The sequence below is a fragment of the Sinohyriopsis cumingii genome, unplaced genomic scaffold, assembly GCF_028554795.1.
Source record: "Sinohyriopsis cumingii isolate HCF-2022 unplaced genomic scaffold, ASM2855479v2 utg000552l, whole genome shotgun sequence".
Taxonomy (NCBI): Eukaryota; Metazoa; Mollusca; class Bivalvia; order Unionida; family Unionidae; genus Sinohyriopsis; species Sinohyriopsis cumingii.
The window spans coordinates 485,942-505,753 of NW_028315908.1; the positions used below are offsets into that span (position 1 = coordinate 485,942).

Sequence of the window (19,812 nt, forward strand, 5' to 3'; positions counted from 1 at the left end):
TTTTGGATTTTGTAAAATGTTAGAAAAGTTATATTTGGTGCTAAACAAACCGTGGAACTTGTAAGAAAAGCCACCGACAATGATGCAATCTGGCGACCCAACGTAGTTGATGCAGGTAAAGTAATACTAACAGAACTGTCACTATGGATCGACGAAGAACAACGATTGTTATCTTTTATGGGTCAAGGTGGTAAATGAACATTGTCATGGTTGACAATGACTACAGAGAGCGTTCAAAGTAATGCTGCTGGGTTATTCACATGGCAGATAGCATCACATCAGGGAGTGTCAGCACCACGACACATATTCATTGCATTTCAGGAAAATGCCAGAGTAGATTCTCAGGAAAGAAATCCAATGGTATTTGACACACTTGGTGTTTCTGAAGTTGCTTTGAGGATAAATGGACATCAAGAACCTTCTGAAGACGTTTTGCTAACTGTTGATCAAAATCATGTTGCGCGTACTTATCATCGGTTAATGACATTTATGGGACGTGATCAGAATGTTGATTCTGGATTGCAGATATATCAGCGGGATTTCACAACATTATATCCAATCTATTACTTTTCGTTGGAACATTTAGATTTATTCAGGCAATCTGTCGTTGATATACACTTCCGAGCTCGTTTAGCTCGACTACCTACTGGTGGTTAGAAAGCAATCGCTGCTATACTCAGCGATAAAACAATGTTACTTGGAGGTGTTTTTGGACGAATGAGAGTTATTGATGCCCAGTAAAAACATGTAATTAAATCGCTCATGATATTATAAATGTCATATCATCGTGTTAGTGTCAGTCTGACTCCTGGTCAGATGAAAAAACTTCAATCAGTATCAAAACTAAATTCTGGAACAAACAAAAACAAAAAAAAAAACACTAAAAGAATCAGATCAGAGGTGGTCAAAATAAACTTTCACTGACTGAACGTCAACTCAAGCACTCCAATAACGCCAAACGATCAAATACCGGTGTCAAATTTAATCTTTCTGCGAATGCCATTAAATACGTATTTAAAACAGGTGGAATATTTCAACTTCTTGCAGATATACCAGCAATAATAGCCGCTGCGGAACCAGCTGTTGCAAAAGCAGCTACACTTGGTGCTGATGAAACTGCTAATGGAATGGCACTAATGAAAGCAACAAGAAAAGGAATATAAACTTCTAAAAGAGGGAACGGGTCTAACATTATCAGGAACCCCTCATTGGTACGGAAAAGGTCTGAGACTTTCAGGAACACTTCGCTGAATCTTCCTATGTTAAAGTTTGATTTACTTGATGCTGCTAAAAAATTAAATATAAAAGATTTTAGAGGTGTCCTTTTGCGTGATCAGTTACCGAAATAACCAAAGAATATTGAAACAGGCATTATTAATCTCGATAAAAGTTTCGGTCCAGTTACTCATTGGGTGGCATAAGCAATTGATCCAAATGAAATCGTTTATTTTGATTCGTATGGATTAGCGCCACCAAAAGAATTTTTAAAGTTGTTAAGCACAATAAAAACTCGAGAATGATATTTAACATTACCAATACAGGCAATAACAGATCCACCAAAAATATGTAGGCGTGAAGTAATTGCTGTACTCGACGCTGTGTCAAAGTCCCTAATACCACCTCATAAAGTCGTGCATGATAATACAAGCAGACGGTCCAACATTTTAAACAGATCTTAAAGTATAATGGTAGATATTTATAGAAGATCTTCTCTGAGTAAGACTCAGGGCAAACCTCAAGGCTACTGATCTAAACATCAACCCATGACGAGGTCAAGGATGAACTCACTAATCTTTTGAGTCTTTCAAATGTGGACCAAAATTAAGTCGTTTTCCATGATTAACATGGATGATTAAAAACGTGTAATATCCTGTTGACAGATGTTATTCTGCGGGTTTCAGATGCAACAGAAGATAACTTAGTGGTGTTTACTAAAAACGGTAAAATTAAAACTCGGAGGAATCAATTTTATCAATCATGGAAGAAATTGCTGGACGTATCAGAAGCATTGCGGATATGATGTACAGTGATTTCAATACAGTAAAAATACAATTATTAATGGGAGAGAACCAAAATCAGATGATGTGGTTCAAAAAGATATATAGACAGTAACAACAACAAAATCAGAAGTGAGATCAATGATCGTTTATTAACTATACTAGTAACAAAATTAGAACCAGAATCCAGCGATGAGGCTGCAACGAAGAAATATGTCAATGATAGCAACATTCCGATGATGAACTCGTTAATGACAATCAATGATGGAATGGCCACATTTTTATCTGAATATTCTAATTATGTACAAGCGTTTACAAGTTTTCGTAGAAACACAAATAGAAACAATAATGAATTTTTGGAAATCCAGCGGCTATTGATATTAAACTCTGACATATTCTTTTTGACCGACAGTGTAGTATATACAGTAGCATCTGGACAAGCATTATGGTCACCAGTCAATAAATCCATTAAACATCGCGCCGAAGTTACTGGTATATACAGGCTCCCAGTACTTGGCGTTAGAACATTACGATATCCACCACAATTTCACGGCGTTATCCACTAACTGGATCCTCTGGATATATGTTTGTTATGTTGGTGCAAAACGACGAAGAAACATTTGAAGGTAGAACCCGAAGAAAAAAAACTCGGCTTGATTTATTATTGGTGTCTTGAATTAGTTGCTAAACTACCACCTACTTAAAATATAATGAGCTCCCCAACCAAAGTTCAACATTGCAGATACAATCAAGCACGTAAATGGCAAACAAAACTAAAAAATATCGTTGACGAGTATACAGTTAAAGTAAAAAAATGTCGCAGACGTATAATTGTCGCTGACATAATTGTGTATTCGGTATCTGATGTTATCGCTGCAGCCGGCGTATTGTTATCAACAACAACAATGAAATCACCAGTAGTTGTAACACTTTGTGTTTCAGCTGATACAACAATTTCTGGTATTCTTAATATCATCGCAAAAATATATGCACGTGCACAAATAAAAAATTACATCATATAAAATAAAATTACATAAAGCGACGTTAGCATACTCCAAATTATCTTTTATAATATCATCAAGCCTTAGTGATGGAAAAATATCAGATCTTGAGTTCACGGAGATGATTAAAATTTATAAAGTAATGACTGTGATAGAATCTACGTCTGATTTAGATAATCGGGATTTAGAAAATAATAAAGATAATAATAATAATAATAATAATAATAATAATAATAACAGTAATAATAATGTCAGCCCCGAACGAGTTATTACAGCAGATTGTCGTTAATACAACTCCGTCAAAAAACTACGATGATTTCAGGAAGCTCAACCAATCCTTAATTTAAAATAAACTTTCCAACTGCAATTCCAGAGAAAGAAATAGCACTAGCACAATTACGAGTATATCATAGTTGGCCAAATATTGGATCAAATTCATTCGGTGGATTACCAGCAAATAATTCATCGGTATTTGCAAATACAAATAAACCTGATGGAAGTCCCGATTGGCAAGTTGTGTGTATACCTACAGGTAATTATCGGTTTGAATAAATCAACAATGAAATCCAGCGCAGATTTAAATCTATTGCAGAAATAGAATCCAAAATTGCTATCAATGTTTACAGACCAACATTATCCGCTGCGATAGAAATAAACTCTCTAGATTATGCTGTATATATGTATTAATCATTGATTCAAAGCGTTTTAGCATGGCCTGAAAGAGCACCAGAGTATAAAAGACAGACAGAACCTCAACGAGATGATTTCTCTATTAACAAAAAATATTTTATAAATGAACCACACTACCGAGAAGAAGAATCTCCATTACATCCTGTTCTTCAACATCTCTATCCCGCTTCTTTAGTCATAAGTGATGAAAACGATGTGTATTTTGTTCATGAAAGAATATTCAAATCATTATCTTGTAAAATTAAAGATGAACATGCAATTATATCAGCAGCACTAGAACGGTTATTTAAAAATTATATTCAGGAGTATCCTAATGACAATCTAAAAAAGAAAATCATTGAAACAATACAACATTTTAATCAAATTACATCAGACCTTGAGTATATTAATAAATCAACCGTTGATATTATAAAAAGTAATGCAACAATTTTTAAACATAAAACAGAAATTGGTTATAAAGAAATATTTCACAATTATTATAAAATAACCGAAGCAGGTCTGGCAACATTTATACTACCAGAACTTGAAACTGGAAAACTAAAAATACGTGTTAATGATACTGTCAATGAATAGTTTCCAAAACTTGTTGAGTCATGGAAAAAATAAATCCACGGATAAGTATTCTCAAACATAACAATAATATATCCATACGGTGGAGGCCGGCATATTTCACCCGGAATCGTTGATATGACATCAACGATCGCAGTCAATCTTGCATGTGATGCAATTGACGGCAGCTATCAAATCGATCTTGAAAAATCAAATCAGGCTCAGCAAGGGTGTATTCTATACACATCTATACCCCAAATACCTCCTGAATATTTAATCGTACAAGAACCCATTAATCGGTCTCTTTGCAATGCTATAATCCGCTATTATCAAGGATACATTTCAAACTTACTGACCAATCCGGACAGTTACTTGATTTACGAAATGCAATTTTGAATTTGAATCTCTATGTTGCATCATAGATTATCACGTGAGTGATTGATTTTCAATCCTGTTTCATAGTCAGGGGAAATAAAATATATGTAACAAAATTTATCTATTACTCATTCTCGTTTAAGGTATATGATATTCAACCTTGACAAGGGCAAGGCAGTCAGATTTTATAATTGATAAGTATATGGTACTCGTAATCATGAAAATCAGACAGCCACAAAATTTCAGATTATTAGTCAATTTCATTAACAAGTTAATGTTCAATAATTTTATTTTTGATTTTATCGTTATTAATACTTTTTCAGATTATCAAACAATTTCACGAAATTGATGGGCATAGTACCCATAATTTTTCAGATTTTCAAATAATTTCATCAAAATGATGGGGTGAATGATACGTAAAATAATAAAAATCTCATCGAAAACAGAAAATTATATAAAAATTATTATCAGAATAAAAAATATTATCAGAATCAAGATAAATATTATTATCAGAATAAATATTATAATCTTCTTCTTCACTAATTCTCAAATTTGATAGGGTGAATAGTACCCGTAATTGTTAAAATCCTACTAAAACCAGAAAATTACATAATAAATATTATTATCAGAAAAATAATAATAATAATAATAATAATAATTATAATAATAATAATAATAATTATTATTATTATTATTATTGTAATCAAAAGATCTTTGCAAATCCATTAAATTACTGATTTTCGAAGGGTCAAACCCGACGTGCTTTTCTAATTGAATTTAGTATTTCTTCATATATTTTCATGAAACACAGTCCAAAGTATTTTTTTAATCTGATTCTGATTACATTTCTAGTAATAATGAGCAAAATTATCAATAAATCCTAACATCATTTGGAGAATTGCGTGGTGTTTGACCCTTCGAAAATTAGTCATTTAACAGATTTTCTACTAACAAATCAACTAAAATCAATAAAAAAAATAGGATACATTTTGATAAGAATCTCAGATTTTTGCAAAAAATCAGCATCATTAATAAATATTATTATCAGAATAAAAAAATATTATCAGAATAAATGTCATAATCCGAATAAAGACTATTATTAGAATTTAAATAAATATTATCAAAATAATTATCAGAATAAAAAGAAATATTTTGAATCAGAATAAATAGTCAGAAATAAATATGAATCAGAATAAATATTATCAGAAATATAAAAAAAATTATTACCAGAATAAAAAGATATTTTCAGAATCAGAATAAATATTTTTATCAGAATAAAATAAAAATCTTATTCTTCACTGATTATCGAATTTGTTGGGATAAAAGATCATTAAAAAAATTATAGGACTGATTTTATACTTTGATGGGGCTATATGGTACTTAAAGTAATAATTAAAAGGTTGAATGAGAATAGAGATTATTATCAGAAATAAAAGTAAATAAATATTATCAGAAAAATCTAAATGAGAATAAATATTACGAGAAATAAATCTTTTCACAATCCGTTACACTAGACAAAGATTAAACGATCGCTGCCATAACATTCACTTTCACAATTACTGACACTTTCATTTTCACGAGCATACATAATCGTTCTCAATAGCCTCAAGTGTGTGTTAATAATTTTTTGGTTTCGCATTCATTAGCTAATTCTGATCTATTTTTTTCAATAGTGCGTGAGAGAGATACCAATTTCTCAACTTCTGTATCTTTCACTGTCACCAAAGATCGAAAAACAACTTGCAGAATGAGCCTAATGAATCTATATTCTGCTGGTAGTGTATTTCTATCTTAAAATTTTCATTGTTGTAATGATTCAAAATTGCAAATAATTTTTTCAGGATTTAGTTTATCAGATAATTTAAAATTTTCGTGTTTTAATTTTTTAATTGCAGAAATAATAACATTAATGTTTTCGTAGTTCATTATATTATAAATATATATTTAAATTATATTTCTCCACCAAGACGATATACAATTGTATAGGATAGCGCAAACACAACCTCTAGATTACTAAATAAATATTTCACTTACCTCTGTTCACTACCGAATGCACTTCCAGACCGACTGGAAGAGAAAATTCTGGCCATCTCTTATAGTCACGAATACGTCCACGCAGAATATTCCAGAAAATCACGTGACTAAGTTATTCTGGAAACTTTGTCTGGAAATCCCCGTCATTTTGCTTTCGCGCATGTTTAAAAAAATTACATGATTCAGTTATTCTGGAAACTTCGTCATATCTGGAAATTCCCTCAACGTACAAATCTACGTTGAGGAGCAGCTGAATCTAGTTTATAGATTGTGGGTCTACCCGTGGATCTTACCATGCTAGAAATTGTATGTGTCGTAATACTCCAAATAGGACCAGTTGCTCTTTCTTTACAACCTTCAAGTTCACCGGGTTCATATAAATATCTGACAGTCACATTACCTAGTACTAGTTGTTTTGAAAAGTCCTGTCATTGTATTGGTCTGTGTTTTGTTTTTGTTTTTGTAATTACATTAATGGGTTTCATAGAAATTGCAAGAGTAATTTCATTATTTAACGTAGCTATAACACTTGGCAATCTTGCAACCCATTCCCAAGATCTCATCTCTTTCTGAATCATTTCCTTTGCATACTGATATCCAAATAAGCGCTCAGCAAGTGTTCGATTAAATCATTCAACAATTGCCTGATGATGATGAATTGCAGTATGTCCTTGTCTAATTTTGACATTATGTTTTTTCATCAGAGATAATACTGTACCAAGACATTCCTTGCCAGGATCAACTTGTAGTAACTGTGGCCATTGCAAGGGTCCTCGTTCATAAATTCATTCAAATGCAGATACAACTTCAGCTGCTGTTTCAGTTGATAGTGGTTCTGCTTCTTTATACCTACTTGCAAAGTCAAAGACAGTTAACGCATATGTGCATGTACATGACTGATGTCTACCAGTTTTAATAGTACAGTGTGGTAAAAACAAAATATCTGCTTGATGAACTTCATTAGGTGTGCTGACATCAAAATGTGCATGCTGAATATTTTTTATGTGGTGTTAGATTGCCGTATTGCCTGTCGTGCTAATCAATTTGAAGCTACAGAACGTGTAACATTTGCTGCATCAGTGAGTTTACTAATCTCTGCTCTACCCCTCCAATATCCTCTTGGGCTATAATATATCAATTCCATTCTAATAATAATAATCGGTTGATTAATTAACGGCCCCTAATACTAGTTTACCTTTAATCGCAGATCTTATCAACCAGTTAGCTAATGATTCTCTGAAAGATTTATTTTTTATGCAATTTAATGAGAGAATCAACTTCACATCGGCAATATGTCACTGTTGTAATTCTTTATTTTATATGCTACATCATGAACATGACATGCTTGATCAATCACATTTACTGGATACTCTCCAGGTCTTGGTTGATCTCCCTCATCAAGTCAGATATCAAGTCGAGTTCCAGGACCACAATAATTATATCCAGGAAGATGTTTTTCTCCTGGATACTTAGCCCCTGTAATTTTCCTAATGAAGCAGTGATATCACCACCTGTTTTCATATGAGACAAAATAAATTTATATTTTTTTGTACCACATTTGCCTATAAGTGCATGCTTTTTACTTTCTGTTATTATTGTTGTTAATCCACTGGTGGGGGAGGATGCTCTGCATTGAACACAATATAAATCCATATTATTTATTATATTTGTATAATAGTGATGTCATTGATTTCCCAGCAACACGAAAGCATGAGCCAATCAAACATCTTTCAGCATTATCAAATTCCCTCAGAATGATAATAATAGGTCCATCTAGGTCTTGTAAGACGCAATTATTATTTAATCTGATAATGAGATGGCTCAAGTGAGATAAGTTATATTTAGTGGCACCATCCATAGTGATAAGAACACCACTGGGAAAAAGTAAAAGTCTTGTGTGCTCCGAGATATTTATATGACGAATATTTAAGCAGTTGCCATAAACTCTTATATAAGCGGTTACTTTAAATATACAAATAAACCCAAATGTGCCCCAGATACACCCAAATATACCACTGATATAAAAAGCATATGTTCTTCATGTACAATAAAGTATATGAAAAATTTCAGAAAAGAACAAAAGTTGCAGCTGATGGTTCAAATTTTCTCTGCGTACTACGACATATAGTTCTGTGTGCTTTTCTATAACATGCTCATATGTACCACATATACAAGTAAAATCTCGTTACAGATCTGTATTTTTATTTTATACAATTTATTAGAGTTCTATAAAAAAATAAATACAACACAAATACACATGTGCTGCTTTTGTCCTTGCAGTTTTATTGATGGCTTCTTGAAGAAAAACTGAAGTAGGTCCCAAAATTGAACTAAACCTGAATGACAAACATGACAATTTAATTAAAGGTATATAAATTGGGTTGGCAAGTAAACATAATTAAATATCAGCCAAACAATTGTGTTTTTTCCCTCGCCAAACCAGAATAATGTGAATAATGGTTATAGGAGACACGATTACAACAGAAAATACTGTATACAGTAGTAAGAGGCTTATATATTCTTGACAAATAAATCATGATTCATCTGTATGATTTGAAAATCTCTGACAATTTTAAATAGAGAAGTTCTGATTCACAGTCAACTGTGTCTTTTCACTTTTGTAAATACATGCAAAAATTTAATTTGTTTAATAAACCAGAATGAGGTAAGTCTTTGACTGATGTCTTTAATAAAAAGAAAAGAAAGTATAAATGTAAACATAATGAATAGTGTGTTTGGCCAAATACAGTTTGTTGTAAATCATAGACAATGCAAGGTACTCTTTACAGAAAGGAATAAATTGCTTTTAAAGTGGCCTTTAAATAGAAATGCCTTTATTTCTGTGTAGAAGAAAACATCCTCAGAAATTTGCGTTTAAATTTCACTTAATAACACAAAAAAATACACTGATTGAAGAGCCCAATGATTAATATGTTTGTCATAACATACATTATGTGCCTTTAGATGTTAGGAAATATGGAGACTAACCATTGTTAAATGTCAGTCTAAATTTGATTATAAGCTGTATATATTTATGATTTATATATTAATATGATGAATGGTCGTTGAACATTTTATAATGGCATAGTCTACTTTTATCAATTATTACTATTAAGAAGTGCACATCCATTTAGCATTTGCGGATGCTCCACTTCCTCAGGTAATAAATCATGTAATTCAAAATGAAATTAAATCATCTCTATTTAGAATAAATAATCAAAAAAATTAGTAGGAAAGGTTGATAAAAAAATAACCTTTATTATATGGTCTCTTACACTGCATAAAGAAATGCTGGTGAAATATTTGGTTTGCAATAAGTATATTAAACACCAAAGTAAGCTGCAGCCTCCACAAGGTACCATCTGGCAACAAGAACAATACATGCTGGCTCAATCTTTGTATTGGATTTATTCAGGTATAAAAATCTGAACCACAGTTTTGTATCAACTTTATGAAGCTGCTTCATGTACATTATTTAACCACAGACAGGACCTTCTCCATGGTAAGAAGATGTAACTACCTCCACCTCTTACATACACTCCTAATATATCATGACCAGGTAAAATATATGACGATAAAGCCAAATTTTTTAGTACCATCTCCTAATATGGCTGCACCTCCCAGCTTCTCTGGTGTTACATTAATACCTGGTAGAGAATGTACATCTGTTCCAATGGTAACTGAGGTATGGACAGGATTTAGCATCATCCCCTCAACAATGGGAAATCACTGGTGTCATATTTCTACTGCAGTATGCAGACAATATTTAGCAATTTTGTTGCTAAAAGAAGATTGAGTGTTTTGATTTGAGAGGTAGTTATTGTTCTTATGTATTATGATCAGTCAAGTATTACTGAACATATTTTACTTCAAACATAAGTTCTTAATGTCATCACAAATTCGTTTATAAAATTTTCTTTTAAATGTCTCCATTTACATTTTCTTCTTGATTTCGTCATCTATATCAATATAGTAGAACACACAGAGATGAAAGAAATCTGGTGATGTAGAAATCGTTCATGCAAAGGCCATTTCACACTCCTCCACTCCATTAAAAATATGAAGATAAGGATTGCAGTCTTTATTGCATTGCAACCAGTTAAAAAGCACTTTTAATTTCATTGATCACTTACATGGCTGTAACCACAACATGAACTTGATTGCAGCATTATCTGAGTTTTAAAAAAAAAATGATAATGGAAATCTTGAATCTGGTGAATTGTTGCAATTTTTAAAAATATTTTGTTCACAAATCACAAGGTTTTCTCCAACTAAGACTTATTACAGTTAGTTTATTTTATACTGTATGCATTCAGTCATATGTTGTGTAATTTAGTTTATTTTATACTGTATGCATTCAGTCGTATGTTGTGTAATTTAGCTAAAATTTGTTGGTTCTTCATATGCAAGATTTTTATTTCATCCTTTACTTCAAAATTCTTCTTAACACAAGTTTTTATAAATGAGTCTTGTTAATTCAACTCTGAATTCATTTCTCACGATCTCCAAACTGTCTCTGAACTGTCCATTCTCCGATTAGCCCATCTCTGAATTGTCTGCGAATAGTCCACTCCTAATTGGCTGCTCTGGATACTATGTCCCCATATTACTCTAGAACCGGTTTTCAGAAAAAATTGCAAATAATTTGATGGATGATAGAGACGTTTTTTCTATTATTTGTTATAATGGTGGCCATATTTGATAGCAGATTTGTATAGTTTGTCTATAAAATAGAAGATCTTCATTGTATAATTCTTTCTATAAACTTTTATCATAATCAGTTCTGTTGGCCAAAAAGACATTTAAAGGATTCTGCATTTATAGTAATGCTCGCCATAACTGACTGCAAAACAGCATCATTTGTATAAACTTAACAGACCCTTATGCCTGGGTGTTCTGTGCCTTTATGGCTGAATTGTCTAGCAGTTCTTGAGAAATGCAGCTCAGCAGTTCTTGATGGAATTCTGATGACAAAAGGTGCACTATAAAGGACCATGCCAAAAAACTCACTTGGTCTTATGGCTAGATGATCTAAAAACAATTTATATCCTATAACAAGTACATGTAATAATGTTTTCGTAAAGCTCTGGAATCAGTTTTAAATGCTTCCTAACCAATCCCACTCTCAAAAAATATTCAGGGACCATGAAATGATTTTTTTATACAGGCAAATCCTTTTGTTAAATTGACATCAACTAAAAATAGAGAACATAACACTGGAATAATTTGAGCATAAATTTGAGATATCTGAAATTGTTTATAAAATAGTTCAACCACTGTACAACAAATCAGTCACATTAACTGAAACAGAGAGTGAAAGATATCATATTCAACATGGTGGTCCTAATAACTTTATAGACAGAAGGAACCATTACACTGGAATAAAAGATATTTTTTCAAGACTTGAGTCATTACAGATAAAAAAAGTGAAAAGAAAACATACTGTTGTTGTAAAAAGATGCTTTATTTTAAATATACCAGAAAAGTTATAATACAAGAAATACTGTAATAGCATAGATAACTTGAAAGATAAAATACCAGAAGAAATCTCAGTTGTAACACTGAAAACTACTAGTAATACCAGAAGAAATCTCAGTTGTAACACTGAAAACTGCAAATACTAAACAAATGTTACATATGCTGTTTATTTATTTGGATTAGAAGGTATCACTGTATCACAAGAAAAAGAATTTGGTAATTCCTGTATTTAAAAAAAAATACAAAGTAGACCCTGCTCATTATTAGTGTTCCTTTATTAGCAAATGAGACAAGTTAACCTTTAACAAGTGTAGAAATCGAAGTGTTGATTCTTTAATATGATTCAGAATGAATTGTGAGCACATTAGCACACAACATCTATACTCTCTTATAAGATGAGACCAAATGCAAACTGCACAGACCCAGATCTACCATCGCATAATGCAACAGCAGACCTTGGTATTACTAGGTTGTTAAGAGTAATCAGTAGAACCAACAGCATAGACCCTAATCTGCAGGTACATTATGCTACACCAGATCAGGATCTTTGTTGTTTGTAGTTTGACTGTGAGTACATATGGTAGATATGCTGCAGCAAATCATGCATATTACTCCATCAAAGATGGCAAAAATAAATAATTGTCAAAAAAAGGTCAAGTTCAAGGTAGTTATTTCATGTAGCCAGATATCAACAATCTTCAAGGCTTGGGTTGTCAAATGACGAACAAATTACTTGCATAAAATAAAAATCTATAAAATATCAGTCAATATTGATACTGGTAAAATTTTATAAATAAATTTGAAAATTCTTTTATGTTTATATAACCTGTATAAAACCTGAAGAAATTCATTTACATTTATAAAACAAAGACTAACCTTTAGTTGCAGATTGCAGAAAACAAAAATGCACTTGAAACTGATTTGTAAGTTACAGTCGTTGATAACTGATTACACAGGTTTACCTTAAAAGAACTTGGTAAAAATGGGTTGATATCTTGGACAGGCAGTGAAGTGAATGGACCACTTCATAGTCAATCAATGGTGTATGCATACCAAACTATTGCATTTGGCACAGTGACTGTTGTGCCTTAGACATGATGATTCACGTTCACTGAACATTCTTGAAATGGAATAAGTAGAAATACTTGCACACAGTACAAACTCACTAGGAAGCTCTCACAGATGAACCCGCACCCAAACCCACAGTGCTATTTATAAGAGTCAGGCACATGCTTCTGCATCTCTGACAACACCCAAGAACCAGTCACTGCTAAATGCACATGGTGCATTAAATATAAAACCACTATACATCCAGACTTATTTTTTTGGTCAAACTCCTTTTCATAGTTGTCAATTTCCTGTTTTAATTCATCCATTCTAACACCCAATGTAAGACATCTTATGTCTATTTCCGTCTTTGATACAATTTGGTTTACCTGCTCACTGCTACGTCCTATTGCACAGGCCTTTTATCTAATTACAGTTTTAATGGAATCTATTCTAAATGTAAACTCTTGTTCTAAGTCAGTTCAATCTATTCTCCTAGGTTCATTTCTTTTGGTCTTTTTCTTCAATGCTGCTTTGTTTCATTGATGGTACATTCTTCTGTGTACATTTTTAATTGTTCACTCTCAACATGTAACTTGTGACACTCTTGAAAAGTAGCAGGTACAGAATAAGCTGTTTCCTAGTTTCTACCATGCTTTTATACATGTTGTCTTCTATCTTTTGGAGGCTATCTCTCCGAATTCTTTAATTGTGTAACTCGTATATGGTATTGTGTTGATAGTTATCTAGTTACTCATTACTTCTTAAATAAATAATGTTGGGCAACTCAGCCGTAATAAAGACCTCTACAATATCAAGTTGAAAACCTAACGATAGCAAAATTCAAAGACATAAGACTGAATGTGCGAAAAGAAACTTAACTGCAGTAGGCAATGTGGGACAGAAATCCATTAAATGCTGAGAAATTTATCCACAATGATTCAAAAAATCTTGCTCATCTCTGGTACACAAAATTAATTTGAAATAAAAAAATTCCTGGTAAAGTCATGCAGCAAAAGCCAAAGTGTGATGAAAAATTATACCAAAAGATGAAACAATAGTTTGCCCAAATCATGAGCAAAATACATCAAAGGGTCTACAAGTGAATGAAAAAATTCAACCTGACCTTAACATTATTTTAATACCTGTGACCCTAATTCCAAGGTAAATGGGACTAGCAAGTGTGTTGCAGAATGAACTCTTAGTTCTATTTTGATTTATTCCATGTAAGAATGAAATATTTGAATGTGTTAAGAGATTATAACAAATTAACAAAACTTTAATCCCTTACTGCAAATTTTCTAAGTGACCCTGACCCTAAGATCAAAGGGGTGAGTGAGCACATCACAGGACAGAGTCTCTAAGTTTAATAATGATTCATCCCATGCATGAATGAAATTCATCAAGTGGTTGAGAAACATACAAAATAAAACACTTCAAACCAAACCAAATTTTTTATGATAGTAACCTTCATCCAAAGACAAAAAGTTCAAGTGAGCACGCTGCAGAATGATTCATCTTAGTTTCAAAATGATTCACCCCATGGTATGAACAAAATTTATCCAAGGTTTACAAAAAATACATGCAAATGAAAGCACCGTAACAAAAACCTTATTGTAAATTTTGTATGCATTTGACATGACTTCCAGGTCAAAAGGACAAGCAAGCATATCAAAGAACAAAATGTCTCAGTGCCAAAACTAATGAAGATCTATCAGGGGTTTAGAAAAGATATACCAACAAAATCTTTAACCAAAACCTTCAACTGTTGATACCACAAGCAGAAAAGAGATTGATACATCTTGTTTCCAACTAACGTAAGCTCAATAATAAATTTTAGTGAGCTTTTCTACAAAAAAAATGGGACAAATGGATATATGAATGTAAAGACTAAAAGGCTCACGTATTCCTAATAAAAATTGTTTAGAAAACTATTATCAGTCATATAAGAAACCATCACATTTCATGTTTACCAAAACGTATGTACTAGAGCATTTGAAAAACAACAACATGGGTTTTACTACCAAGATAAAAATAAAAGTGTTTTATAAGTTTGCAACATAAGAAAAATCGATCATCACAAATCAAGCAACATCAATGGCAAAACTTAGAGCTAAACTATTAGTTTCAACATAATGTATTTGTATATAAGTATGCAATGGGTCATACTACAAGTTTTCAAGATTTTATTTGAATCCCTTCCCATAAGTATGCAACAGCTGAGAAAAGGGTAATCATAGCTGTGCCAGCAGGTAAGGTCAAACTGGCAACTTGAATAAATATATCAGCAGCAATTTTGGACTTGTGATGAGCAGGTTTGGATCAAAGTCTCTCCTTTATCCTTTGTCTCAGCAAAATACTGAAAAGGATTAACCTCCTGCAGAGAAGAAAAACAAAATAAAACAAGAATGATAAAAAAAATAAAGGAAATCTAAAACATCTGCAAATGCAGCATGATAAAAATGTCAAAATTTAAAGGCTTTTTAATATAGTGTTAAAATGGGGACAACAGTTGTGTTTAAGAATTTGAGGGCATCAATGGGATTTAAGGTCCAAGTTAAATGCATTTTACATCCTGTTCACACACGATCAAGGTAAATTGTAAAACTACAATTAACGTCCTCAATCCAAGAATACAAGACTTTTATTCTCCTCTGCATTATAATTAATTAAATTTTGGTACATTTATATTTATGGCTCTCATATAGAAAATAGCTCCAGGTGGCTGTATGATCTAAGGCACTCACTTTTACAGATCACCAACATCTCACCTCTGTCTGCATGGGTTTGAGTCTCAGGCACAGCCAATGTGGGTATGTGAGAATGTTTGCCAGTAACTGTCATGGGTTGGTGTTTCTACTTGATTTTTCAGGGTTCCTCCTCTGCCCAATACACTGGCTACCATATATCATGTGCTGAAAATTGGTGTTAAAAGCCCATGAAAACCACTATCATGTATTGAAAATATACATATCTGCAAATACATGTTATAAACCAACATCTAGCTAAAAGGATTTATTTCCTTCTCTAATTAGGTTTGTAGAGGACCTGAAGCAAATTAGAAATTTGATACCTTTTAGTTTGCAAAGCATATGGTCGAAATATCAACAATTATAAGCCATGGAAATGAATCTAGTGTTAGAACTGGACTGAACTTTTTGGGAAAAGTGATTTTTATATAGTCTGAAAAGAGTGAAAAATGGGGTAGTCCGTATTTAGAATATTTATAACAGCTGCTCAAAACATCAGTGAAACCCTAGGATCATATCAAATATAAAGAAAAGAAATGCTCATTCAACCGAAGAAAATAATAGTTTTCCTAGTCCTGTGTTATTATGTAAGATGGTAACTTCAAAAATAGGTTACTATCAAAATTGGGTGACTTGTCAAATTACTTTGCTTCCTCATTCTACAGGATGAAACATGAAAACAAATTTGTTGACTTTACTAGCAATTAGCTTATAAATTTACAATTCTAGCAATTAGCTTATAAATTTACAATTACTAGCAATTAGCTTATAAAGCTGTACATTGTAATAGGTTGCTTGTAACTGAGTCACACATGGATGGGTTTTCATCAACTTCTTGTAATTGGGTCACAAATACACTTGATTTCACTCACTTCTTGTATGTGGGTCATGAATACACTGGATTTCACTCACTTCTTGTATGTGGGTCACAAATAAATGGGATTTTACCCACTTATGCAAGCTTCACATGTGAAGTTTTATCTGTAATTGGATCATAAATGCATGGGATTTCACCTACTTCTTCAAGCTTCATCTTGTAATTGGGTCACAAATGCATGGGATTTCACCCATTTCTAGTAATTGGTTCACAAATGCATGGGATTCCACACACTTCTTCAAGCTTCCCATTTAAAGTTTTATCTTGTAATTGGACCACAAATGCATGGGATTCTACCCACTTTTTCAAGCATCACATGTAAAATTTATATTGTAATTGGGTCACAAATGTATGGGATTTCATCCACGTTTTGTAATTGGTTCACAAATGCATGGGATTTCACCCACTTGTTCAAGCTTCACATATAAAGTTTTATCTGTTTATTGGTAACCTTAGAGACTGAAACATATATAGGACACATGATCATTCAAGTAACATACAGATTGATAAAAACACAAAATACTACCTTTGAAGTGTATTACATATCCTACTGGACACAGAACAGAGAAAAGACACTAATAATTGAAATTCAGATCACAATGTAAAATCACTCACTGGCCTGAAAAAGGGGTAAAGTCATCAAATGGAGAAATCGCAAAGTCAACTTTGCTTTTTCTACAAACAGCCTCTAACCATTTGAGTCAGATAATTAAAAACAAAGCAAATGCTCATTAAAATGTATGAAAACAGTAAATATATTTTTAGCCTAATAAAGTAAAATTGTTATGTGACTTTGTTACTTTAATTAAGGCAGTAACCATGAGAATAGTTTACTACTAAATTGTGTCATAGATATCGATGTACAAATTCTTTTTTCCTATTGTTAACGGATGAAATTTAAAACAATCATCTTTACTTTTACTAGCAACCTGACAATGGAACAGACATAATTTAGCTCATGCCAGCAACTGACAAGGATTTAATCTATCATAATACCATCCTACACCATCAAACAATTCTACCAAAAGCTCCATCAAGGAACAATCTACAAAAATTATGGGCTAAAAATGCATGGAATTATACCAACATCTGCAAGCATCTATGTTCAGAAAAAGACATGGCTTGATACTACACTTAGAATAAATGATAGCATTCAAACCTGGAAAATGGTGGGGTTGCTTTTAACCTTATGATATCTGAGAAAAAGGGAAATTACATTCATTCTCTCTGCATATAAGGGCAACATTATAGGCACTTGGGTGACTTTTTCACCTGAAATACCTTCACTGCAGACTATTTTAACTTTCCAGATTTACTTACCACAGCTTCAATGAAGTAGCAGCAGTCATCCTGCTTGCTAACTGGCTGGAAGTCAAACTCATCAGCAAACCTCGAGGATGACAGTATAGTGGAAAATTCATCATCAACAGAAACCACTATACTGGTCTGTAAATGAAGTACCTTTATCTATTAACTGAGATTTTCAAAGTATCAGTTTAAGAACAGGGATGGGGTATAAAAATAAGATTAAGTAGTCATTTTCTTTCATGCTCTGTTAGTGAACATACCAACAAAAAGGTTCCTGTATGTAGTGTTTGAATTAACTGAAGACTTACTGGCCAACAGACCAGTTCCATTTCAAAGAAGCCAGTCCACTAAAAGATATTAGGCTCCAGGTTTTTCTGATAAAATCACCATAGTTTGAAAGTGTTGGCAATACCATCAATGCATTCAAAAAACTATGTAAATATAACAGTCCATGAAACAAATAAAAAAGTAAAAAAGCCTGGGTTTTTTTTATTTTGTACTACATTCCCATGAGTTCTGAGGCACATAAGCTCCAGCTGTAATGCTCAAAATTCTGGTGTGAAACAGGCAATCTCTGGAATCAGAACTCAGTCTTCAAATACTGGGCAAATTCATGCACCAGACAATGTGGAACATCATGTGTGATTCTAGTAGCATCAGATTTTTTTCTCTCAAAGCAATCAGGTGGGTATGCATTTGCCAAATATCATCACATCATCAAGCATCTCTGAACAACATATGCTTTTCATCAGGTTCATACAAATGTTTTACAATACCATGAATAAAAACACAGCATCCAAGCCATCTATAACTATTTTGAGTAGAAAGTAAAACTTTTGTTCTTATCATTTTGTAATGAAATCCACTGCATTGATAATAACTTCAGATGTACCAAGACTAACTTTCTTATGTTAGGTACTAAACTGAAAACAACATATTAAACATAAAAACCTGGGCATGTAAGGCAAGCCCCTGATCAAAGCACTGCTGGAAAACATGACCTTGACCCAAGGTCAAAAGGGGAGAGAAAACATGCTGCAGAATGAATTGTCTTAATGTTGATGTAGATTTAATTCATTTAACATGTAAACAAAATGCATCAATGAGTTCCAAAAATATAAGCCAATGATAAAACCTTAATGGAAATTTTCTATGACAATGACTTTGACCCCAAGATCAATGGAATCACAGCATATGTCATAGAATAAATTGTCGTAGCTTGATAATCATTTGTCCCAAGTATGAAGAAAATCCATCAAGAATTTGGTTAATATAAGCAACTGAAAAATTCTCTGACTGTGACCTTGCCATTAATATTGTGGCCTTGCCATTAAGGTCAAAAGGACATATATGCATGTCACAGTATAAATTATTTTAGCTTCATAATGATACATTATAATAATAAAGAAAATCTATCAACAGGTTTAAGAAAAATAAGAAGATAAAAAGCTTAACCTAAAACATAACACAAATTTTCTATTACCGTATATGTTGGGACGCCATATTTGTTGGGACACCATGCATTCATTTTAAAAGTAATTTTTTTGTGCACTATATGTTCTGGGACACATCGTTTTTCTCGAGTCGTAAGTTGTGGGACACCTTTTAAATCATTCAAAAATTACATGTCGGAAACTGCACTCCAGCTGAAATTTTATTTTAAAAAATATAAAACTGTTTACTTGAGATAAAACTCTTTAATCCAC

General features: G+C 32.5%; 1 protein-coding gene across 2 annotated transcripts in view; it reads right to left on the reverse strand.

Annotated features, from left to right (window-relative positions):
* Nucleotides 1-12,089: 12,089 nt before the first annotated feature.
* Nucleotides 12,090-19,812, reverse strand: part of LOC149773811 (arsenite methyltransferase-like) — a 31,025-nt gene continuing 23,302 nt past the window's right edge. For both annotated transcript variants that reach the window (XM_089945952.1, XM_089945951.1), the window contains 2 exons: nucleotides 18,119-18,244; nucleotides 12,090-15,548 (listed from right to left, as the gene is read on the reverse strand). In XM_089945952.1, the coding sequence (XP_089802078.1) occupies nucleotides 15,456-15,548; nucleotides 18,119-18,244 (219 nt within the window). In that variant the 3' untranslated portion in view covers nucleotides 12,090-15,455. The remainder of the gene's footprint in view (nucleotides 15,549-18,118; nucleotides 18,245-19,812) is intronic.